The sequence below is a fragment of the Phascolarctos cinereus genome, unplaced genomic scaffold (genome assembly GCF_003287225.1).
Source record: "Phascolarctos cinereus isolate Bilbo 61053 unplaced genomic scaffold, phaCin_HiC Scaffold_7;HRSCAF=346, whole genome shotgun sequence".
NCBI classification, from domain to species: domain Eukaryota; kingdom Metazoa; phylum Chordata; class Mammalia; order Diprotodontia; family Phascolarctidae; genus Phascolarctos; species Phascolarctos cinereus.
In genome coordinates this window covers 173,536,309-173,561,737 of record NW_027556180.1, presented here as the reverse complement: position 1 = coordinate 173,561,737, position 25,429 = coordinate 173,536,309, and the positions used below count along the sequence as shown (strand labels likewise).

The window sequence follows — 25,429 nt, the reverse complement described above, 5'->3', positions numbered from 1 at the left end:
GGCATATGGGAGCTGTCCAGCTAGGACCCTGTCCCCACTTGTCCCCATTTGCTAGAATGGGATGTTGTTACTCCTGAAAGCTGTGGACCATGTGCCTTTGTAGCTCCTCCCTACCCTTGGAATGCCAGCATCTTTCACCTTTTTATAAGTAGGTGTTACAGTTTTTACATGTGTGCTAAGCCTATTATCAATGAGAATAATTGGGCAGATTTTGTCAAAAAGTGCCAACTTCAGGCCTTGGATGTGGTTTTAAAGAGTGTGCCAAGGAATACACCTGCAGTACAAGGTGAATCCAAAACAGCCAGTTTCTCTATATCTTTTGTTAATTATACTTGAAAGTTTTGGGGGAGCAGGAGAAAAATTCCCCCAAGGAGAAAAGCACCTGTCCCTCCTCCTCCTCCTCCTCTTCCATAAAAGAAGAGTTTTTATTCTCTTTGGGGTTAAGAATACACTACAACATTCTAAAATATGCTTGGTGTCCAAACCTCAATCTCAACTTTGGTTGAAATCCTGACATCTCTTAGAGTATAAGTAGATTTAAACAGGATTCAGACAGAAATCAGGGAATCCATGTAGACCTCATTCTGGCTTGTCAGTCTCAGGATGGATGGAGAAGAGTGGCATGGTGGTCTGAACTTGGGTTATACACACTGTAGGCTAGAATAGCAGAAGAGAGAATGACAATACCCCACAAGGATTAGGAACATTAAATCCTTCACTATGAACTTCTTTGCCTAGAGGTTATCACTTAGCTCTAAAAACATATTCCAGGTTCGCAGTTGATTTATAAAGAATCAACCCAGCAGTGATTAAAAAGAAGTCTGGTGGGTTGCGAGGTTTTCTGCAGTACCAGCAGCCATATTAAGGAAGCTAGGTGGCAGAGTGGAAAGAGTGCTAGGCCTGGAGTCATGAGACCTGAGTTCAAATTCGACCTTACTAGATGTGTGACCCTGGACAAGTCACCTAATGTCTGTTTGCTTCAGTTTCCTCAACTGTAAAATCAGGATAATAATAACATGTGCCTCACAGGGATGTTGTGAGGACCAAATGAGATATTTGTAAAGTGTTTAACACAGCATGGGATGTAGTAGGTACTGCATAAAGCCTTATTCCCTTCTGTATTTTTCAGTTTATTTGCTCATATGATGTATCAATGTCCTTTCAACATAGAAAAGAAAATTAAACATCACGGTCTTCAAATTTTATTGGGCCACATAGCTATTCCATACTGTGACTCATTCATTTCCTGCCTTTCTAGTGCATTTTGAATTGGATGTTTCATTAGTTAATTGGTCAAGATGGGTGGCACAGTGATAGAGAGTTGGGCCTAGAGTCAGGAAGACTCATCTTCCTCAGTTCAAATCTAGCCTCAGCCACTTACTAGCTGTGTGACCCTGGACAAGTCACTTAACCCTGTTTGCCTCAGTTTCCTCATCTGTAAAATGAGCTGGAGAAGGAAATGGCAAACCACTCCAGTATCTTTGCCAAGAAAACCCCAAATGAGGTCATGAAGAATAGGACACGACTGAAAATGACTAAATAACAACAGCAACATTAGTTTGTTAAAGAAACAAAACTGAGAAAAGATCACAAATCTGGAGTCAAAGAATCATTTTTTTTTTTTAGGCAATTGGGGTTAAGTGACTTGCCCAGGGTCACACAGCTAGTAAGTGTCAAGTGTTTGATCTGAGGCCGGATTTGAACTCAGGTCCTCCTGACTTCAGGGCTGGTGCTCTATCAAAGGATCATTTTCTAAGAAAGGTTAAATAAGGATGACTGTGACCACTTTATATCAGAAAACAAAGTGGTTATTTCGGTAGCTAGAGCTGGTGTGACATGATGTGATTTCCAGATCCAAAGACTAGTCTGGTTCTGGTTTCCTTGGTGTTGATTCCATAGCAGTCGGGCTAAAGAGGAAGGTAGAAAGCTATGCACAGTACTGATTGTGTCCTCCTGCAATGGAGCTATCTAATCCACCCTCAAGGGTGTGTGCTCAGACAGAGATACCTCTACATTATGTAATCATAGTTTGTAATGATATTTTTGAGACTTTAGTTAATCACATAAATATGCCAGCATGCACCTAAAAGATGTATATGGAGCTGAGTGGATGAAAACTGATTAGATTTCAGGATTAAATAACTCTAGAAGGATCTTAAAGTGTCATTTAGTTTTAACCCTCTCATTTGACAGATAAAGAAAGGGAGGTCCAGAGGAAATGAGTAACTTGCCTAAGGTCACATAAGTAGTAAGTGGTAAAACCCAAATTTGAACTCAGATCCTTTATTCCAAATGGTCTACCTTCCATTGTCATACCTCGTTTACTCACAAGAGGCTAAAACGTCCCTGAGGCAAGTACTAAAGCATTGATATTCACAAGCAATAGGACAATAAGGTACCCAAGGGGTTCAAATATCCCGTGTGAGTTTCTAAAACCTACAGGCATTGGTGAAACTACTGCCTAAAATACCATTACGCTGACCCAGAGCTGGTACACTGCAAGTGTTCAATGAACATTCGCTGATTAACTGGAGCCCATGAAATGTGGTGGCCCTTGGGAAGCATGGCAAGGGTGTTTAGGGGACAATGGGCTAGATGGGGTGAGGAACCTGCAGCCTCGAGGCCACATGTGGCCCTCTAGGTCCTCAAGTGCAGCTCTTTGACTGAATCCAAACTTCACAGAACAAATCCCTTTGATAAAAGGATTTGTTCTGTAAAAGTTGGATTCAGGCAAAAGACTGCACCCAAGGACCTGAAGGCCACATGTGGCCTCAAGGCCGCAGGTTCCCCACCCCTGCTAGAAAATAGATCCTTTAGAAACCTTGGCTTTACAGAATAATAACTTTAGGCTATACTCTGTCCTACCCTCCCTTTTTAAACTTGTACGTAGGACCTAAAGGAGAATTTGATTCTGAGCCTGTGTTAGACTCTATCTCATTTAAATGTTGAAAAGGGACTGATGTCCACCTAAGATATCCTCAGATGGATCTGGGTTCTCATAGACATGGATGTTTCTTCCAGTGATGCAGATCTAAGCCCATCCGTGGCTGCCCATAGTCTCACCCTTGTCCATGTACCCTGTAAATTTGACAATGGGAATCCACCCAATGTGGATTTTTCTTGACCTCACAAGGATGCTCAATAGAGAACAAGGATGTCCATCTTTTAGCACATATGACCAGGCTTTGTACTTAAATTTCTTTGATAACATCCTTTGCTCTGGTTCTTCTTTGGAATTCCTTACTTGTGGCATGGAATTAAAAAGTGCTTCTCTTATCTTAGTAGTTAAGACTGCTCAAAGTTTTAGTTAAAAAACACAACCGGTGCCAAGCATAGTGGCAGACACATGTAATAGCTGTCACTGGGGGAGGCTAAGGCTAGTGGATTGCTTAAAGTTCCAGGGGTGGAGAACCTGTGGCCTTGAGGCCACATGTGACCTTATAGGTCTTTGGGTGCAGCCCTTTGACTGAGTCCAAGTTTTATAGAACAAATCCTTTCATCAAGGGGATTTGTTCTGTGAAGTTTGGATTCAGTCAAAGGGCTGCACTTGAGGACCTAGAGGGCCACATGTGGCCTCAAGGCCACAGGTTCCCCACCCCTCGGCCAAACTCAAGAGTTCTGAGCTGCAGTTGGGCTAAAGCCAATCAGGTGTCCCCATTAAATCTAGAAGCAATATGGTAAGCCCCCAGGAGCAGGTGCTAGGGGCACCAGGCTGCCTAAGGGAGAAGGGAACTGGTCATGTTGGAAATAGAGTGGGTCAAAGTTTCTATGATGACAGTGGTGGGGTTGGGCCTACTATATATAATGTATCCTTTAATATGTATTCAGCTTTAATAGCTTACCATTGCATTAAGACTTTATATGTGTGTATGTATACATGTATTAGCAAACAGGAAAATACATCATGAGTGGGAGGGGACCAGATAATTACTATATACTGATTCTTCCACAATGTACATCTTATTGTGAAACAGAGACAGTTACTGAGGAAAGGGCATGAACCTAAGGGTTACCTAAAGGCTGCTTAGATCAGGTTGGCTTTGGCAGCTGGATAACATCTTCCTGGACACAGAAAGGTATTGTTGAGGTAATCAGAAGGAGGGAGAGAGAGAGAGAGAGACTGGAATCTATGCTGTTTTGCTTCAAGCCTCGTGAAAAGGACTTATTTTTAAAGAAGTACGTAAGCTAAATTGACTTCTCCATTTGATTTATGCAGCTTCCCCACACTTACCACCTACACCAATGAGGGATGCCCAATTATAATTCTTTGGAGACTGTAGTGTTCCAAGATTGGTAGCCATAAGCTATCCCCTTTGTTATTTTCCTCAAATTTCCTGGCACTCTTAGGGCCCTTTTGGTAGCTTTGATGGGTTTGAATGTATTACAAAGACTTTTGGTCCTGTTCATGTCATTTAAGCCTTACCTGAATGGACTCAACTACAAAAAAGAGTTGAAATCTCAGTGAAGATGGCTAAAGCAAAATATTTTAAGGATTTTCATATGGTTGTGCTTATGAAAGTCCTTGATCCTTCAGAAAAAGTCCTAGGAAAGAAAGAACCTATAGATTTAGACCTAACATAGACAAGAAAGCTCATGACCTGACTGATAGGCAGAGAACAGTAACTTCAGCTTCATCTGTAAGTTGCATATAATATGTTTTCATATGTCTTTGGAGGAGGGGAGGGGACAGGACTCAGGTTTTCTGATTTAGTTTAGTGTTCCATTCTGTATGCTATACTCTGAAACTCCATCTACTCCAAACCCCATCATTTTAGGGGTGACTAGAGAGGTAAAATAACTTCCTCAAGGATCACATAATTAGTGGGCAGCAGGACTGGGACTGAGTTCTGGGTCTCTGTATGCATGTCAGTATGAAGCTCTTTCTAGCATAATTTCTAGCACATAGTAGGTCCTTAACAAATGCTCACTGATTGATTTCTATTAATCGTGCTGCTCTACCTTCTTCCAGGACTGTAACCTTAATGACAATATGTTATTGCACATTCAACTTACACATGTTTTAAAAGCTTCAAATATTAGGTCTGGCTTCATTGCTCTACTGAGGACATGCCTATCAAAATTACAGGCACTCCATGGCACAATCTATGTGCATTCAAATGAACAAGTCTAAATTCCCTGGAATCAGTGAATTCAGCCCTCTTTTCCACCATGACCTTCTTACTGAAACTAAGCCTTGTTCTTTTCAGGGCTAACATCAAATACTTATGACCTGCATTGAAGATACACAAATGGAGATCTTGGGAAAACTTGAAAAGAATTCAGTGAACCCCCCAGGAAGAAACCAAAATATTTTTCTTGCTTTCTAGATAAGAAGAGATGTTTTTAAATAGGGAGTGTTTTACAACTGTGTCAAATTAGAAATTTATTGCTAAGTCATTTGGGGCTGAATTCTATTGACTTTTCCCATTTGAGGCACGGTTGGTGGTGGTAGCCAGTTTCATCGTGGGTCATTATGATAACCTGCTGGGAAGCCCAAAAGTTTCCCCTAATTTGTGTAGTCATTTACATATTGAGGTGTAGACAATCTCAGATTTAAAAAGCAAGCATATCCATCATCACCATGTTTGTCTACTTTAGTGCTTTTGAAGACCTGCCAAGGGGGAGAGAGAGGTTGATGTAGCCCACTCTTCACACACTCCCTGCCCAAATTCAGAGTACAGTTATTTTGAGCTGCTGAAGAATGCTGTGGATAGAGCTTCACAATATTGAAGGCAGAGGGAAGGAGGAGATATTTTTTCTATATTCCCCTTTTTTCTCTTCTTCTTTCTTTTCTGAGCCAAAGTCACAAAGAAATAAAAGAAAGAGGGAAAGGATTTATATGTACACATATATTTATAACTGCTCTTTTCTTGATACCCAAAGATCAGAAACTACAAGGTGTCCTCCTCCTGGGAAACTGATAAATAAATTGTTATATGAATATAATGGTATATCATTGGGCCATAAGAAATTATGAAAAGGAGAATTTTAGAGGAAAATTGGAAGGTCTTGGCAAATGCATGCAGAGCAAGGTGAGCAGAATTAGAACAGTCTCTACAATGACATCAGTATTATGCAGAAAAATAACTTTGCAAGACTTTAGAATTCTGATCAATGCAATGTTAAACCATGAATCCAAATGAAGGAAGACAAAATATGCCACTCACCTTGTCACAGAGAAGTGATTAACTTAAAATGCAGAAAGAGACATGCATTTGAAGACATGGCCAATGTAGGAATTTGTTTTGCTGGACAATGCAGCTATGTATTGAAGGCTTTGGGGTTTTGTTTTTTTTTTTTGCATTTACTCGATTGGGAGGGTTGTGGGAGGAACAGACTAACAATATTTGTTACTTGAAAACCCAAAATAATAAACTACTAACTAAATTACTAAATAAATAAACTACTAATTACTAAAGCTGTTCCTTATCCTATTCTCTTCCCATCATAAGACAGCATCTGGTGAGAAAAGGAATGGTAAAAAGTGGTCTTATCTTCTCATGCACTAGCAATCTTGCAGGAAAAACACACCGTGTTCCTTTCACTTTTCTCCCCCAAGAGGAAATGAAACTAAATTGTTAATTAATTTAGGAAGCTTTTGTGAATTACTGTTGCCTTGCCAAAATTCATCACCCAAGTGTTCAACCATTTTTGCACCAAGCTGGCTTGTCTCCTGGTGCCCAGATATTTAGTTTGTTGCCAGCTCCATAGGGATTGAGATACGGACTGGACATGAGATTTAATTTTAGAGGGCACTCCCAGGCACCTTCTCTGCAACTTACAGTTATAGAATGCAATTAAAAAGTACATGCTTTAGAGCATGTGGGCTGCACATGGCCCATTACACTCCTGAGTGTGGATTCAGATTAAAATATAATTGAGAAATATTTATGACAATAAAAATATAATAAAATACATATAGTTTTCTTTTTTTCAAGGCAATCAGAGTTAAGTGACTTGCCCAGCTAGTAAGTGTCTGAGGCTGGATTTGAGCTCAGGTCCTCTTGACCAGGGCTGGTGCTCTATCTACTGCACCATTTAGTACTTTACTGCTCAATGGTAGTTTTCTAAGTCAACATATGGCCTGAAGAAATCCTTATGTGTGGTTTAGTGGCCCCATTTCTATTTGAATTTGATACCAGTGGCTTAGAACACAGAAGTTAAGTGACTTGCCTAAGTAAATCATATTTCTGGGCTTCAGTTTCCTCATCTCTGAAAAGATATCCTCTAAAAATCCCTTTTAGCTACAAATCTGTTGTCCTAATGTACCTGGGTTTGTTTCCTAGGAAGTTTTTTTCCCTAAAGTGACTTCTCAAGCTTTGTGGGTAAAAAACAAAACAAAACCAAAAACTGCTATCGCATTTCTTCATTTGAAAAATGTGGGGATTGGGTGATATGATCTTTTATTTTCTGTGTGTTCCAATATTCTAAGATTCTGACCTAGTAATTAATGGCTAGGTGGACTGATTTATTTCAGGTACCCAAACACTCCAATTCCCGAAACTTCAGAAAGAGGACTTATTAATTAAGGCTGTTTCTTGAGTATGCAGCAGGGTCATCTCTCTTGGAAAGAATGCAAATGATTCTTGCTTATGATTATCATCACCATCATTAATTAATATTATTATCATTATTTATTTAAAGATGCAAAATGAGACCGAAAGAACAACTTACATTCTTTGGTGTTTGGAGGTGCCAGTAAGCAGGAGTAGCAAACCATTCCATAGATATTCCTTGGTCTGTTTTCCAGCATGTAATAACTGCACCAAAGGACAAGACAAGACAAAACAAATAACGTAGGTGAGCGAGCATAGAGTCACGAGTAGCTAAGCAGTGACCAATTATGGTAAGAGATAAAATCACTGTGATTTAGCAGGCTCCTTATTGCCAATTTGATGACCCTATCAGTTTTGACTGATTATTTCCAGCTTTCATCTCCCCCAGCAGTCCCATGACAAAAGCAGTTAATCACACATACACACTGTGAATCAGGAATGTTGCTGAACTAACCACCTTCTGCCTAAGGAGTTTCAACTGGGGCTTTTTCGCTTTCCCTGAAACAGAATTTTTCCTTATGATCAGGACATATGCAATCTCCTCGAAGGGACTGGCTTTTTCAGATTTGTCTTTGAATCCCCAGCCCCCTAGCACAGTACTTGCCCATTTTTTTGGGGGGGGAACTAGATATGTGGTTTCACTGGTATAAGAATTCTTTTTACTTTCTCCAAAACAGAGTGGCACCTACTTTCTGGCTTAATGCAGTAGTCTTTGAGAGTAGCCTCAGGGCTCTGGGAGGTTGTGACATGCCCAGGTTTATGTAGCCAGTATGTGGCAGAATTGGACCAACAATATGTCTTCCTGATTCCAAGGCTGGCTCTCTACCCTCTACATAAAGCCGCAGTGCACATAGTAAGTGCTTAATAAATATTCTTTGAACTGAACTTCCTCCACCTATGAATGAATATCCTCTTTTTGAATTCTTTTTGCTGTTTGATTTGTTTGGCATTGTGTATGTAGATCTGATGGGCTAACCCTGTTTACCTCAGTTTCCTCATCTGTCAAATGAGCTGGAGAAGGATTTGGCAAACCACTCCAGTGTCTTTGCCAAGAAAATCCCAAATGGGGTCATGAAGACTCATGCATGACTGAAACGATTTAACAACAATGCAGCTCTGATTATCACCATCAATAATAAACATTTATTAAGTGGCTACTATGTTCAGGGCCCTTGGACTGAGTGTTGCTTCAGCTCCAACCTGTGAAGAACAGCCCTTTGGAAGAAAGATAATCCAGTTTATCTGGGCTGCCAATAATGGTGGCAGGAGTTAGAAAGGCAGCTGCTCAATTGCTTCATGTAGGTCTTTGGAGGTCCATTTTTTAAGGTAGCATGAAATCCAACCCAGCTGTAATCTAAATTCAGCCTTTTCCTCCTCAGAGGGCAGTTTCTAGTCTTAAACACCTATATAACTACAAAACTTTGACTGGAATGTGGAAAGGAGATGACATAGAACTCAATGATTTATCACAGTGTGAGGCTGAAATTTCTTGCATTCTTTATCCCAGAGTGGCATTTGCTCTGCTCTATCTCTGTGACTCACCAACTTTAGAAGACAGACCCAAGAATCAGAGTAAATGGCTAATGGATCATTTCATCTAGTACAAGTAATAGAGATCTCTGCCCCTGTTATTCCTGTTTCCTCTGTGGTGTTTAGTACACAATAAATGTTTAATAAATGCTTTTTCATTCATTCATTCATTCATTCTTTCCTTCTTTCCTTCATTCCTTCCTTCCTTCCTTCCTTCCTTCCTTCCTTCCTTCCTTCCTTCCTTCCTTCCTTCCTTCCTTGTGCCAGAGCAGGCAGTTCTCATCTTTTAGAGCCTGAATTTGTTACAACAGAGCTTCTCTAACCACTGGCTTTGGCTCCTGTCTCAGTGTGCACAAGTTTTCCAGAAACATAAACATTTAGCAGAAGATCATGAATGTTATTTATCACAATCTGAAAAGTATATTAAATAAAGAGAGTGAATGCCAGCATTTTCCTTTATTACAATTCAAGAGATGAAAAATCTTTCCCTGGTATTGGATTTTTCCATTGTTGTTGTTGAACACTTTCTTTTATTCCCCCCTTTTCCCTATTGGCTTTATAAAGAGACAGATATCCAGCTGACAGCAGTGATTACTGACAACTTGGTCTCCACAGTGGTGGTTGTATAGGAATTTAAACTCCAGACCTTAATACATTTGGAACATTACCAATAACATTATTATAATAATTGTTTTGCCTTTCTCCAATGGTTTTTTTAATCTTAGGATCCCTTTGTTTCTCATAAACATTAATTAATCAGTATGCAAAACATTTCTCTGATGACACACAGCTACCAGTCTTGGTATCTACATTTAACCCTTTCTGGAAAGAGACAGGCTAGGAGCCATTCTCCCTTTTCAAATACTCCTTCCCAAAGGAAAAGTGTCCATCTGTTTTTCTGTGAGGCAGGAAGAAGGACAGGCAAAATGATGATTTTCACACAGAATCACAGAATTTAGAATTGAAAGGCACTTCAGTGGCTACCCAGCCCAACCCATACCTGAAATGAAGCCTCACAATAACAAAGGTCTATGCAGATTCTGCTTGAAGACTAGATTGAGGGGAAACACACTATCTCCAGAAACGGCTCGTTCCACTTTGGGATAGTTCTGTTAGGAAGTTTTTCCCGGATATCAAGCCTAATTTTGCCTTTTTGCAACTTCTGCCCTCTGAGGCCCAAAAGAAAAAGTTAAATTTCCATTGCTCGTGTCAGCCCTTCAAATACATGAAGACAGCTACCAGGTCCTTCAGCTTATCTCTTTGTCAGGTCAACCATACCCAGTTCCTCCAACCAATCCATATATAAAAACATATTCAAGGCCCTTAATTACCTTGGTGAATTGTTTACTCTTTGTATTTGGAATAGGTCTCCCTGCTGGGAGCAATAAGTCTTACTCTGTATGAGAATGGCCATACTAGCTAAATTTTAAACTTCTTAAGAAGGGTATATGTCTGTATTAATCAACTACTGAATCATTGGGCTGAAGAAGGACCTCAAATGCCACACCTAAAAGCATCCTGGGCCTATGAGAATCCATGCTATTTAAAAATAACTCCCAGGAAGGATAGTCTATATTTCTTTTGCTTACATATGTCAGTGTTTAAGTATTTATTGTTGAGAATTCTCTACTATTTATATTTAACATGACTAGCATTTCCTCTATTCTTCTTGACCTGTTTTTGATGGAAATGGAAAACAGTTTGAAATGACGTTCTACATAGTAATCCACCAAAGAGTTTGACAGTTATTAATTAATGAGCCTAGTTATATTTTATTTATGCTAAATAATCTTAGATTCTGCAATTGTATAGTAGAAAGAGCTCTGGATTTAGGGTCAGAGAATCTAGGTTCAAATCTCAGCTCTGCTACTGACTCACCATATGACCACGGACAAGTCATTTACCCCTTTTTGAGTGTTAGTGTCCTCCTTTGTAAAATTAGGCAGTTGGACTAGATGATTTCTCAGGACCCTTCCAGATTTAAATCTGTAATCCTCTGAACCTCTCTGTATAGTCTAACTTCCAACTTGCTGGTCATATTTGGAATCTTCTTAGACATTCTCTAAGTTTTCTTTTTTTTTTTCTGGGGGTGGAGGGATTAAAAAAAATTTATTAAGCCTTTACTATGCACAAAGTACTGTGTTGGAGGATGGGAAGGGACGTGGGTCACCTGCATACAGCATAGTGGCTGGTGAAGAGATGGCTGGAGAGTGAAGTTAAACCTGAGGTCTACATGTAATGAGTGACTGAGGCAACCATCAAAGGTGGGATAAGTGGGGGAGCCAGAGCAGGATTCCAGGCATGAAAGGGTTAAGTCTTCCAGGACTTGGTGTATGGATCTGGTGACATGGCAGTGAAATTCCTTTCTAAGTTTCTTAATCTCTCTTAAGACATACAACCCAAAAACGGGCAGTTTAAATATGGCCCCTTGGCTGTCTTATTTACATGACCAATTTCCCTCATGCCAAAAAGGCACAGATTTCCTTTCCCTTGACACACTTGGTTGAAATATGACTTACAATAGGCACCCCTTGGGTCTTGCTACATCTTTCTAAGAATGTTGAACTATAGAAATGACCACTTGGGGCATTTCCATCCTTTGCATCATCCTCTATAGGTTCATTCAAGGGCAGAGGGTCAAGGCCTGTCAAATTAGCAAGCTGAGCATCTTTAGTACATAAGCAGATGCCTGAGAGGTAGTTTTGAAATATGACCTCTCCTTTTTTTTTAAAATTCTTTTCCTTTTTTTTTTTTTGTACTTTCAACCCCTGTTCCATTCCCTCAGTCCTTCTAAGTAGGAAAGCCCCATGTACTGGCTATTGTTCAAGAGAGTGCCACTGCCACATACTGATGCACAGCAAAGCATGTATGAATGAGGAAAGAGCCTTTTGCCAAACCACAATTAAGAAGGGAAGGCCAAAGATACTTGTGGAGTTATAAAGATAAATAAAAGGTAATATGGATCCACAGCCTAATGGCCACAGTGGATTGAGGAAAGATAAACAGCCTTTCATAAATCTAATTAAACTAATCTGCCCAATTCTTTTTTTTCAATTCTTCCCAGTAAAATGCCATGGAAGATTAAGTTTTGTTCTCCCAAGTCAGAGTGTAAAATAAGGAAGTGGGACGGCCCATCAGCATTCAGTTTAACCAGCACTGATTAAGAGCCTACAATGAGGAAGGCACCATGCTAGGCACTAGGAATACTGATAAAAATGAGAAATGGTCCTTCACCTCAGGGAGCTTTCTTGGATCAGACATTGACCAAAGATTTAATTTCAGAAGGGAAAGGAAGGGAAGGGAGGTAGTTATTTATAATATACCTTACATTTAAAAGAACAGCTTAGGGTATGTATTGGAAGACATAAAGACATAAGACATAAAACTTAGTTGTGAGGAAGAAGCTGGAACTCAAGGACATTGTTTTAGGTTTGAGTAGCCATGGGGTTGGTTGGGTTTATTTTAAATAGCAGTATCTTGGCTCAGAGCTAACCTGGAAACTGATTCTATGCTTTCTCTCCTCCCCCCACTCCCATTTCCTGCAAGAGAAAAGGATGTAATCTTCTGGAGGAGATGAAAGGGGATGGGAGGGGTTGACCTTGACGAAGAAAAGGACTTGTCAGAGGTTGAGGGAAATGAGGAGAGAGTGAGATGATAGCAATGGGTTTTGAGATGAAGAGAATGGGAGAAGAGGGAGCTCATATTAAAGGGCCACTATTTTATTGGGTCTACTTCTGCTGGTATGGACACTTCTCCCACTGATATAGATAGCAGCCCTTTGTCTTTACATCCTCTGTAATTCTTGGCCATATTTTCCCATAATCCTCCATAAAGAATCTACTCAATATGCTGAAAGCCTTCCTCTTGCTCTTCTTAAGTGGGGGCATTCCAAAATAAGACTCAGTTTGTCCAAATAATTTCTCTCTTACTATGACATAATTCCTTTTCCTTGTCCTAAGTAATATATTTTTTCTCCTTCCAAGGTGCAAACTGCTTCTAGAAATGGGTAGCAGCCTGCCCATACCTATTGCCTGTGGAGTTTCTTTCTATTACTCTTAATTATTTAGTTCTTTTTTTTTTGTCTTTTTTGTCTTTTTTGGTGAGGCAATTGGGGTTAAGTGAGTTGCCCAGGGTCACACAGCTAGTAAGTGTCATGTGTCTGACGTCACATTTAAACTCAGGTCCTTCTGACTCCAGGACTGGTGCTTTATCCACTGTGCCACCTAGCTGCCCCTTTAAAGTTAATTCTTCTGAGCCCTTGGTGCTTCATGATTTCAGCCACATAAAACTTGTCTAGAAACCGCTAGATTAACCTATGTCAGTATGAAGTTTACAGCTCTCCTTATATCCTCATTGTACCATCGTCATTGTCTGGCTGCTCCGGAGAGCAGAATTTCATGCTGGTAAAACAACCAGATAAACGGATTGATACGATGGTCAGCATCTGGATAAATAATGTCTGAGCGAAAATGTGTTTGTTGGGTGCTGTGCACACCTGGTTTATAGGGAAAACTACCGGAACAGTGCCTCTGTCTAGTTCTTATTCTTTCTAATTTTCAGCCTTGGAGAGGGGGAAGAGGGCTGTCAAACTCATAAAGGGAAGTCTTCTACATATATAGGTTATGGTTAATAATAGATTAATAATAGGTTAATAATAACCCACACAGGTTATTATTTTCTTTCATGTGCCCAGTTGTGGCATACAGGCTCTTACTACAGTGTGTATAGAAGTAGATGTGGGGCTTAGAGCCCTAAGCAAATAGCTCCTAACACCACAGGATTGATTCTTGCATAGTTTCATCTGTCCCAACATTGATAATGCCAGACCTGGATTTGTAATCTTACTAAGACTTAATTTCTGTCTCTCAACTTCATGATTATTGATTTGCTTTTCACCTCTTTGTTAACAACTCTGGTCTTTGTAGATCTCATAGGATCATAGTTTTAGACCTTAGAGGCCAGCAAGTTCTACCCCCTTCCCTTCATTTTATTCTTTTTTCTTTTTGGGCAATTAGGGTTAAATGACTTGCCCAGGATCACACAGCTAGTATATGTCAAGTGTTTGGTCTGAGGCCGGATTTGAACTCAGGTCCTCCTGACTTTAGGGCTGGTGCTCTATCCACTGCGCCACCTACCTGCCCCCCCTTCCCTTCATTTCACAGATGAAGAAACTGGCACAGAAAGGTTAAGGGATTTGTCTGGGGTTATATAGCTAGCCAGTGTCTGAGGCAGGATTTGAACCCAAGCATTCCCTGACTCCAAGTCCAGTGTTCTATCCACTGCTCCACACTGCATTTCTGGCTTTTATTTTTAGTAATGGGCCTCTTCCTTTTTCTGTTGGCATAGATGTAATTAACTCATGCCAGTAAAGGCAATGGAAACAATATTCAAAGAAACATCTTGGGAGAAAATATACACACATTTTTTACGAATTAGAATAAAGTTTAATCATCTGCTCTGAGGATTCCATTCTACTGCTCTCCTTCAATTTCTTCCCATATTCTTATGAGGACATTATTATATCAACGTGGCTTTTGTTGTTATCACACATGCTACACGCTTGTTTTAATTTTTCCAGACACCTCCGCTCCTAAATAGATTTTTTTAAAGATTGGTTCTCCCTTATCTTGACCAGGCTGGAAATGTAGGGCCTACTCATGGGCCAGACCCCTTTATTGATTAGTACAGAACTTTGGCCTGCTCTGTTTCTGACCTGGGCTGTTTGGCTCTTCCTTAGTCAAATTGGTGGTTCCCTGCTCCCACGGGCTCACCATATCAATGTCAAATTTGCTGCAGACACCCTACTGGCATAGCCTACTGCAGCTCAGAACTTCCAAGCTGAAGAGATTTGCCAACCTTGGCTTGCCTGGTAGTTTTAATTACAGGTGTGTGCCACCATGCCTGGCTTTTTCCAGTTTTTAAAAACCGGATGGAGTAGAGACCTTCTGCATCTCGGAAACAAAGCCAGACTAGGGCTATTTTCTATGTTTTAACATGCAGTAGGCACTCCATAAATGTTTGTGAGTTGAATAGAATGGAACTGAATTGAATTAATGAGAGGGCCTATGTTATTTTCCTTTTTTTTTAAATTTTTATTTTTTAGGCAATTGGGGTCCTATGTTCTTTTTCTTATAGAACTTGTCACTTGCGAAAGGTTATAGTCCAAAGTTATGGTACAATTTTATTCCACTCATTCCCTCTTCTCTATTCCAATCTTCCTCTCCTCTGCCACCACTGAAGTACCAAACTGTGCTCCTCATTTCTAAGTGTAAGCACCACATACATAGCAGGATTATTATATATCAGGCCACTAGAGGGTGCTAGCAACAACATCCATAGTAGAAACAATCTTTTCAGGCTGCTGCTATAAAAGGTCAGGATTTGACATCTTCATTTTTTTTTTCTTGAAGAGATGACTTTTCAAGATCATGTTTCAACACCTTTCCCTCCAAAGCCTTGTGATGTAGTGAATTATCGTGGAGTTAAAGCCTTTGCTTTATTTTCAGTAGCCCTCTGAACATTTCAGGATACATGATCTGGAACTATTAAGGGACCTTAGGGGTGATTTAGTTCAATTTCCTCATTTTTGCACGTGAGGAAATTGAGGCCTGGAGAGGTTAAGTGATAAGCATAAGTAGTAGGACTTGAAGCTAGGTCTTTAAACTCCAGAGTCAGAGTTTTCACCACTGCCTTCTATAAAATATGAATAATAATGCCTTGAATTCATATAATGATTTTAATTTTACAAAGCATTTCCTCTCCCTCCCCCTCCCCCATTTAGTTCTCATGACATTTCTCTGAAGGGTTCAGGGCAGGTAGCATTAGGTGAGTTTTACAGATGAGGAAACACAGACACAGAATGGTTGTTACTTGCCTACTGTTACATAGCTAGATTGTAGCAGTCATCCCTACTAGAATTCATATTTCCTGAATCCAGGATTGGGCTGTTAAGAGTAGAACTACCTCTCATATAATACTCTAAATGACTGAATTACCCATTATAAAACATTTAAAATTGCATTTTCGTCAAGGAAAGTCTACAGGTGCCTCATCTCATTTTGGAGTGTTTCTCTTATACAGAATTCTAGCTTTTCTCTAGAAAAGGAAAGGAGAGACAATAACATTTAGTCCTTACCCAGGGAGACACGGCCCACATTCTGCATCATTCTCCATGTCACCCGGAGTCAAGACAGTGGCTCGAAAGAAGCCTTCACAGTCCCTGTGACGCCTGCATATCTGGTAGCCTCCTTTGGAGAACTTCTCCGAGGGGCAGGGGACACAGCCATAGTCATCATCTTTGGTGCCATAGCCGCAGGTCTGTAACAAAAAGAAAATCCAGGAAGTCCTCAAAGTACAGTGCTTCTACTTACAATAGCACCAAGAAGGCCCTACTGCTTGCCCCCTCCTTCTGGCATCAACAGCAGGCTGCATACACCCTATCCGTTAGTCTGCTTGCTGCCATGCTCTGGGGCATGAACCCTCGGGTTCTGCATCTCATGCAACCTTCCTTCCTTTGGCCTAGCTAGTAGTTCATGAATCTCTCCAGCTTCTGGCCTTAGCCACAGTCCCCCTAAAGAGTCCCAGAGGTCCCTCTGGCTCCCAATTTCTGGGGCAAGTTCTTTTGCTTGAGTCTCAAATAAAAAGTTAAATAAAATATATGTGATTTGTTAGTTTATTGCTCTACTTAAGAGATTTACATACACGTAGGAAAATGTCTTTCACAGGTGTGGGTTTTTTGTTTGTACCTGTGATTTCATTAGTATAGGGCACTTCTAAGGTGTAAACTCCCTCTACCAATGAAGGTGGGCAATTGCCTCATACCTTATACACTTGGAGAGCTATTTGTGGCACTGAGAGGGATGTGCCCTTGGTGGTTCCACAGACAATATGTGCTAGAGACAGGACTAGAACCCACATCTTCCTGACCTCAAGGCTGACTCTCTTTCCACTATGTCATAATACCTGTCACTGCTATATAATTTTTAGCTAAATAAATTGGTGTTTTCTTGTTTATTTCTATAAAAAATTTAGACATGAATATAAGCCCATTTATAATTTTTTTTGTATAGGAAATATCAGGTTGTATTTTAAAATTTAAATCCCTTTTCCCATAAACATTAGTAAGTTTGAAGCCTTTCTCTAAGCTTTTTTGTTTGTTTATTTGTTTGTTTGTTTTTGGCAAAGTGAAGGAGGGGAGCAATGGGAGAAAAAGCTGAATTAAACCTGCATAATCTGGTTAACTTTATCACTGAATCTCTGGGATTCCCATGCTTTTGCTTATAGTTGTTCCATTTATTTATTTATTATGAATAGCATTAACAATAACAATAACTAGCATTTAAATAGAGCTCTAAGGTTTTCAAATGTCATCCCATTTAATCCTTACAACAACCCTGTGAGTGCAAGAACCATGTGGTGCTAATATCATCATCTATGTCTTACAAAATTTTACTATTTTCAGTCCACAATACAAGTGAGGCCCACTTTAGCCCCTGAGGTATGCTGGGCCCTGGCTTGTCCCTATGAATAGGGTTAACAGGTTGTTTCTCTAAGTTCACCATTGGCAGCTGCCATATTTGGCTTGGCTATGGGACACTGATGTGGGTTGTTAGTTGCGCTCTCTCTTCATCACTGCTTGGCACTCTATTCCTCATAATGCCAGATAATGTGACTTCTCAAGAGCCAAATAATTAGTCTTTTGGCTCAGCCAGCCTGCATCCACCCAAGTATGGTCAAGGAGCAAATCTGAGCTCTACTGTAAGTACCAAACACTGATACGGATAGTTGTATATATGGGGAGAGAGGGAGGGAAACTGGAAGGGGAAAAAAGTAATGATTATTAGTAAAGTTGGGTACTGGCACCTGACTTTTGGCATTTGCCTATGAAGGAAAGTAAGCTGGTACGATGGAAAGAGGACTAGCCGTAGAGTCAGAGGACTAGGGTTCAAATCCTATCTCTGCCCTAAATCTTATGCTGCTCTAAGTCTTGTCATTTACAACTTGTGTGAACAAGGGTAAGTCACCTAAACCTCTCTGGGCATCAGTTTCCTCAGCTGTAAAATGAGAGGGAGGCTTGGACTAATTTCTCTGGCTGTCCCCATGCCTGGAACATTCTCCCTCTTCCTCTCTGCTCAGTGGCTTTTTAAAATACTGACTAAAATCCCATCTTTTATAGGAAATCTTGCTCTCTTAAATCTAGCACCTTCTTTCTGTTAGCTATTTCCCATTTATTCTTTATATAGCTTGTTTGTAAATATTTGTTTGCTTATCATTTTCCCCATTAGATTGTGAGGTCTGGGACTTTCTTTTGCTTTTTCTTACAAAAAAAAAAAAGAATGCACAGTGTATACACAAAAAATATAGTGCCTGGCACATAGTAGGTGCTTAATAAATGTTTATTGACTTAATGACCTTGGAGGTCATTGATTGACTTAATGATATTGGATGACCTTGGAGGTCCCTTTAGCTCTTAATCTATCATTCTATGACACGGACCTTTGAAAGGTTTTCTTTGTTTCTTTTGGTTTTCTAGGAATTTAAAGTTTCTAACAGGGTTACATGTTGTAGACTTTCCACCCAAAGAAAACAGATGTAGAACCTACAATTAGATATCCTTTTTTAATGAATTCCTGTTATACTTGGTGAAGATTACTTGAAATATGTTTAATCAAGCTGGAAGAAGATGTCAATGGTCCTCATCCTACTAAGTGTAGGGTGTATCACAGGAGATTATGCTATCCAATCTCAATGTTTAGTCATTGAGGAAGGTCAACTATATCCAAGCCATGTGAATATGAAGCAGAGATCCAGCCATGTTTTGGAATCTTTACATCAAGTTAACACATTGTTCCTCCCATCACCCTTGGACGTGGTATTTCGTGTTCACCCAGAAGTGATCTAGTCTGCTAGTCTGCTTTGGGAAACAACCTGGTTAAAGTGATGAATTTAGGACTTACCATATATGGTTCTTCTCCAGGCTCACACTGGGGGCAGTCATGGCACAGCCCTGTGGTCTGGTTGTAATACTCATTCTCTCCACAGTTTGAATACTCAGCTCTGGCTGGGTACATCAGAGACACCTGTCACCAAGAATAGGAATCCACATTGGCCTCCCTTGACTCATTTTAAACACTGGATGTTTGCCCAATGATAAGTGCTTAGAGAGCTAAGATTTCCTTTTAGAAGGGGAGCAGTCTTTAAGTATTTCATAGCTTCTATTGTGATGGTAGGGGAGGGAGGAGGGGGTGGGGTGGAATGTATAAGTATTTTTGTATTTGTAAGGGACCCATTCAGTGGAGTATTTATTCAGTTTATGAGCTCACTTTCATAATTTTTCTTCTGACATGGTTATCACTAAGGGGTCTTAGTCACTTTTTGTTGTGGAACAGTTTGTTTCCTAATGACTTTGGACCAGTTCATATAGGTACATAATAACAACGGCAACAATAACGATAATAATAGTAATGATGATGAGGATGGGCATTAAGGTTTACAAAACCATTCATGTATATTATATCACTTGATCATTATATATGATTGATCATTATATCATTTGATCCAATAAATATTTATTGAATTGAATTATCTACAAAAGGTGGCTATCCACTCAATGGAAAGAAATCTGGATTTTAGTCTAAGGACCTGGATTCAAGTTCTAGCTTGGCTATATATTACCTGTATGACTTTTGGGCAAATCACTTACGTTTTTGGGGTCTCAGTTTCCTCATCTGTAAACTTAGAAGATGAAACTAGATTGGGGGAGGGGAAACTAAGGTCCCTTCCAGCTCCAAAGTCATGATTAGATGAAATAACAGTGCTTTTAACAAAGGGAATTCTCAGTAATAACTTGATTGTGATTTTTTTTCTTTCTGTGAAATTAAGAACATTTTTCCCTACTACTTTTTTATTTTTCCCTTACTCTCTCCCTTGCAGAATTTTTTTTTCTGGTTGGTCCTTTTTGGTAAGCTTAGATAATATGTTAGGACAAATGCACATATACACACAAGGTATAAACACACAGTTTTAGGCACATGCCTGCATATTAGCTAGACTAACATTTATTAACTTTGTAGTTATAAGGGTGCTTCTTCCCTTTGTATGTATAAATGGTGGAGCCCAATGACCAGCTCTAGCCTTACCCATCCTGTGAGTTACTTTGATATACAGCTATTTGATGGGAAATTCCCACCTTGGCTTCTTCCTGTGCCCTAGCCTCCACCCCAACATGGCCTATTTATGTGAATGCTAGCCTGTAGCCTAGGCACTCACAGCAAAACAGGCCACGTCTAGGTAGCCATACACCCTATGTATGCATACACATGTGAAAGGATGATTTACCCACCTCTCATACCAACTGATTCTTGCACATTTGGTAGTTTGGGATGGGTGGAGAAAAAGGCTAAAATCTAAAGACTCATAAGACTTATTTACAATCAGTCTTCTCTGCACCAAATATGAAGTTATTTAAAGTGAGCAGAGGAAGGAGTGAATTGAAATAGTCAAGAAGAAATCTAATCTTAGAGATGAGACATACTTACCACCAGAAAGGGAAGGAAATGGGTCCATTTATAGTCCCTCACATGGGCCATATTTTCTGAGATATTCACCTGAAAAGACATGATTCATTAACACAATGTAGTGGAGGCACAAACACAAAATTGTTAGAAGCCCCCCTTTGCCAGGACACTTTGCCCCTGTTTTAAATACAAAGCTCAATGTTTTTCTTCAGGAACTAACTTTGTTCCGCCTGGAGATATGCCTAGCACAGTACCTTTGGACAGAGTAGAGTCTTGATAAATATTTGTTGAATGAATGAATGAATAAATGAATGCTCTCTCCTCCTGCCAACCTGGTGAACAAGACTGCCTTTAAGAAAAATGTAGGTTACTATAATGTATGGCCCATGAAGCTATTATGTCGCCTTAACTAAACAGAAGGATAAACAATGCACATCAAAAAAGAAAAGCTGTATTCAAACTAAATCCTGTTCCCTCCTACCTTGGGGCTGATTCTGTGGCCCTAACCCAGCAGTGCACCCACTCATGGCAGTAAATCCCAGAGGAAAAAAAAAAAGAACCTTGGAGAACACTGAAGAATCTATTATAAAAACTTATGGTTAGTGACTAATTGTTTAATATGTGGAATGGGCTTTGAAAACTTCAGGTCTTTTCATAAGCACTAAACATTTGCTGCTCCATTAGGCCCCATCCTGGCCTCTGGGCCCCTCAGCAAGGTGAGGCTCTGACACAATACCCAGGATGAGAACTTCACCCACTACCACTGCTCACCTCCATTATGGTTACAGCAACAGAAGAGATCTGGCCTAACGTCTATGTTTCATAAAATGTTAAAGATTTGGAAGAGACTTTGGAGTTCACCTAGTCTAACCCCTTGGATTCCCTCTCTAAACTTCTATGTGTCATGTCTGTGATCCTTTTCTCTAAAAGAGGCTGCCCATTGTCACTCATGGTTCAATAAAGCATCCGAAACACAAGGCTCTCAATTCTTGGTTTTCACAAGTCAATCACCACTAAAACATAAGCAGAACTTTAAAAGGACATTTTTCCTTTAGCTTGGAATAAGAACTGATGATGATTGAGTAGGCAGAGATTACAGCTGCTAAGGAAGGTCACCCTCCCTGCCCTCCCCTCAATAGCTCCTGGGATAAAGGAGATCACATTTACAAGTATAGATGGGCAGTTGAGGCATTGCTCCAGGGGTTTCACAAATTAAACATCCTGGCTGTGATATGTGGCTGTGACATTTGATCCTAGCAATCACAATGATGGTTCTATGATATATCTTGTAAAGAGTTCCAGATTCTTCTAGAGCAGGAGTTTTTAGCCTTATTATGCCATGAAACCCTTCTTGCAGTAATGTTTTTAAATGCATAAAATAAAATACATAAAAAGATCAGTAAAAATTAAAGATGTATTTCTTTTTTTTTCCCATCCAAGCTCACAGACCTCCTCACAGAAATCTGTCTATAGACCTCTTGGAAGGGTGGTCCATGAACCCCAGGTTAAAAGTCCTTATCTTAAAACCTCCCAGAAAGATTCTAATTATTGGTTGCTGTTCCTTTCTAGAGCACAGTCTGAACGCTATTAAATTAACTTAGAGAGCCCCAAAGTTTACATTTCTAAACACTAAATAGATTGAGACAAGATTAAAGCACCCTGCCACCCCAGCAGTGAACTCACTGTATGTTTGCCTTCCAGCAATGGAGCAGGTCAGGGCAGGAAGCTCAGGGGAAAGGCTAGAGTGGTGTAGTACCTTCAGTTCTTTAGGAAATGACTCCTGGAGGTGGAGGGGAGTGGAACAGTTAGGGGTGGGGTGAAGGCAGTGAAGGGGTGGGGAAGGGGAGAGTGGGAGAGAGGAAAGCAGGAGCAATAGCAAAAAGAGAACCCAGTGGAAAGGGGCAGAATCCCTCCTCTCTCAGAATAGGCACTCCCTAAATGTTCCTTTCCCTCAATGACCTAGTAGATAGCTCATTTGAGTTTCTATTGAGCTGGTACAAGAGGTGGAGAGGCTCCCCCTCAGAGAGCCCAAGTGTGCTGGAGGCCTTCCAAACATAATATGAATGGCTTCTAATTTAATTGACTTCTAATTATAGCAGGGCCTTGGAGAGGCTCCCTATAAATACTGTTGAGGGCTGTGCCTGCCTCAATTTGGTATAAGCCAGAAACATTTCTCCAGAGGCTTGAGAAACAGGCTCTGAGGCTACTTGAGGTAGGCTTGAGGCCACTGTCCACCTTGCTACTTTTAAATAATAATAATAATGATAGGTAAAATGTATATGTCACTTTAAAGTTTGCAAAATGCTCTAAATGTGATGTCATTTGATTCTCACAAGAAGTAGGGGTAGGCACTGTTTCCCCTCCCGAAGTATCCCTAGATGAAGAAGTAGAGGTTGAAAAAGTGGTTAACTGACTTATCTGTGTACACTCACCTCGCAAACGTCAGGAGGGAGGATGCAAACCCAGGTTTTACTTGCTGAGTGCATTGCTTTATTCACTATGACAGAAAGAGTGAGAGAGAGAGAGAGAGAGAGAGAGAGAGAGAGAAAGAGAGAGAGAGAGAGAGAGACAGACAGACAGACAGACAGAGACAGAGACATAGAAACAGAGACAGACAGAGAGATAGAGAGAGGGAAGGAGAAAAAGAGAGGGAGAGAGAGACAGAGAGACAGAAACAGACAGAGACAGAAGGAGAAAAAGAGAGTAGTCGCTTTGATGTCATTCCTATGAAAGGGAGAGGATGAAGGGGATATAGCATATTTCTCTAGTTTGGATTCCATTTCTGAAACCAGACTTGCCTTAGCAAAAGGAAATGTTGCCTTGAGAACTTCAGTGGAGAAGGTGGAATGGGAAAATCTTTTGGCTTTCCACTTAGAGGAGCTCAAGCCGGTCAGGAACCAGTCCTAAGAGTTGCCTTCTGCTTTGGCATCCTGTCTGTTTTGATTATGAGAATTTGATATGAAATGGTCACAGATCACTTTTCCAATATAATGGGCTCAGACATTAAAATCCTCCCCTATCTTTTGCCATAGAGAAGGAACTTTTTGCTTTCCAGTTTACAAGGTAATTCTGCAAATAGTTCCAGAGGTCCAGTGGGTGGTACTGGATTTTCTCACCTCACTCTAATCTTGTTTACTCAATTTGTGGCATTATCCAGCTACAATTCATTCATTCATCAATTCATTTATTCACTCATCCATTTACTCAACCATGATAGATTAAGCAATGATGTGAAAAGCACTTTTTGTTGTTTAGTCACTTTCAGTCTTGTGTGAATCTTCATGACTCCTTTGGGGGTTTTCTTTGACAAAGGTACTAGAGTGGTTTGCCATTTCCTTCTCCAGCTCATTTTATAGATGAAGAAACTGAGACAAACAGGGTTAAATGACTTGCCCAGGGTCACACAGATAGTAAGTGTCTGAGGCCAGATTTGAACTGTAGGAGATGAGTCTTCCTAACCCCAGCCTGGCACTCTATCCACTGCATCACTTAGCCACCCAAAAAAGCACTTAGCTCAGCTTTTTCCATTTTTTAAAACTTTATTAACAATTTTGATAAAAGGACTGTGAAAGTGGGAGGCAATATATTGTGAGAGTTGGCTAAAATGTTGTTTTAGTGAATTTTCTTGGATAAGTGACTTGCCCAGAAAGAATGAGCTAGTAGCATCAGAATCAAGACTTGAACTCAGGTATTTGGGACTCCAAGGCCAATCTTTTACGCTATGCTGACTCTTGCTCTTTAAATGTTTGCCTTGGCTTCCCTTCTCTCTCTGTTTCTTCTTTTTCTGTTTATCCTCTTTCATGAGCTCCAATGGATTTAACTACCATCTCCTGGACATCTCCACAAAAGCCTTAGACCCAACATATCTGACATAAAACTCATCATCTTTCTATTAAACCCACCCCTCCTCTTTAACTTCCCTATAATTATCAAGGGAATCTCATTCTTCCAGTCACCTGAGTTTATAACCTAGGAGTGATCTTTAACTCTTCCCTCTCACTCACCCCTCCCATCCTACATCCAAGTCTTGTACATTCTACCTCCTCAACATCTCTCACATTCATCCCTTTCTCTCTATTTATACTGTACCCAATCCTAGTCTGGTCCCTCATCACCTCTTTCTTGGACTATTGCAATAGCCTCCTAAATGATCTCCCCGACTCCAGTATCTTTCCTCAGCATAGCGTCCTTCATCCTCCATGTAGCATCTACAATGATAATCCTAAAACACAGGTCTGACCCTATCTCTTTGGTGATCAAGAAACTCCAGTGGCTCCCCATCAACTTTAGGCTCTAGAGTTTTCTTCACAATTAACAGAATCTTCACAAAATACAAGCTCTGGAGTTTTCTTCACTATTAGGTCAATTATACATATTCCCCCCCCCCACCACCATGTACACTGCCAAACTGCCCTTCCTTTTGTCTCCCATATGTCCCATTCCCTGCCTCTGTCCCTCTTGCCTGAGATGCTCTCTCTCCTTCCCGTTGCCTCTTGGGGTTTCTTGTTCCCTTCAAGATTCCACTCAAGGGCCACTTCCTTCAAAAGACCTTTTCTAAGTCCCCTAGTTCTTAGTGATACTCTCCCCAGTTGTATGCTGGAACCAGTTCCTAAGTGTTCTCAAGAGCCCACTGTTAAATTTTCATTATGAGCATTTGCACCTCAGAAATCTACACTGAAAATCAGGGCTTGATTTATTATTTTGTTGATTGTCCAGATTTAAGAAAGCAGTGGAGAAAATGTTAACAGTTAAAAGTGTATCTTGGGAGAGCCCATTTTTGAATGTTTACCAGCATATCACTACCCTCTTATCCATTTTGGTACAGAT

General features: G+C 40.3%; 1 protein-coding gene across 3 annotated transcripts in view; it reads right to left on the bottom strand.

Moving 5' to 3' along the window:
* Nucleotides 1-25,429, bottom strand: part of EDAR (ectodysplasin A receptor) — a 124,100-nt gene that overhangs the window by 27,948 nt on the left and 70,723 nt on the right. For all 3 annotated transcript variants that reach the window (XM_020965224.2, XM_020965222.2, XM_020965223.2), the window contains exons 2-5: nt 20,624-20,692; nt 19,043-19,165; nt 16,222-16,403; nt 7,675-7,760 (exon numbers count right to left, since the gene is read on the bottom strand). In XM_020965224.2, the coding sequence (XP_020820883.1) occupies nt 7,675-7,760; nt 16,222-16,403; nt 19,043-19,165; nt 20,624-20,674 (442 nt within the window). In that variant the 5' untranslated portion in view covers nt 20,675-20,692. The remainder of the gene's footprint in view (nt 1-7,674; nt 7,761-16,221; nt 16,404-19,042; nt 19,166-20,623; nt 20,693-25,429) is intronic.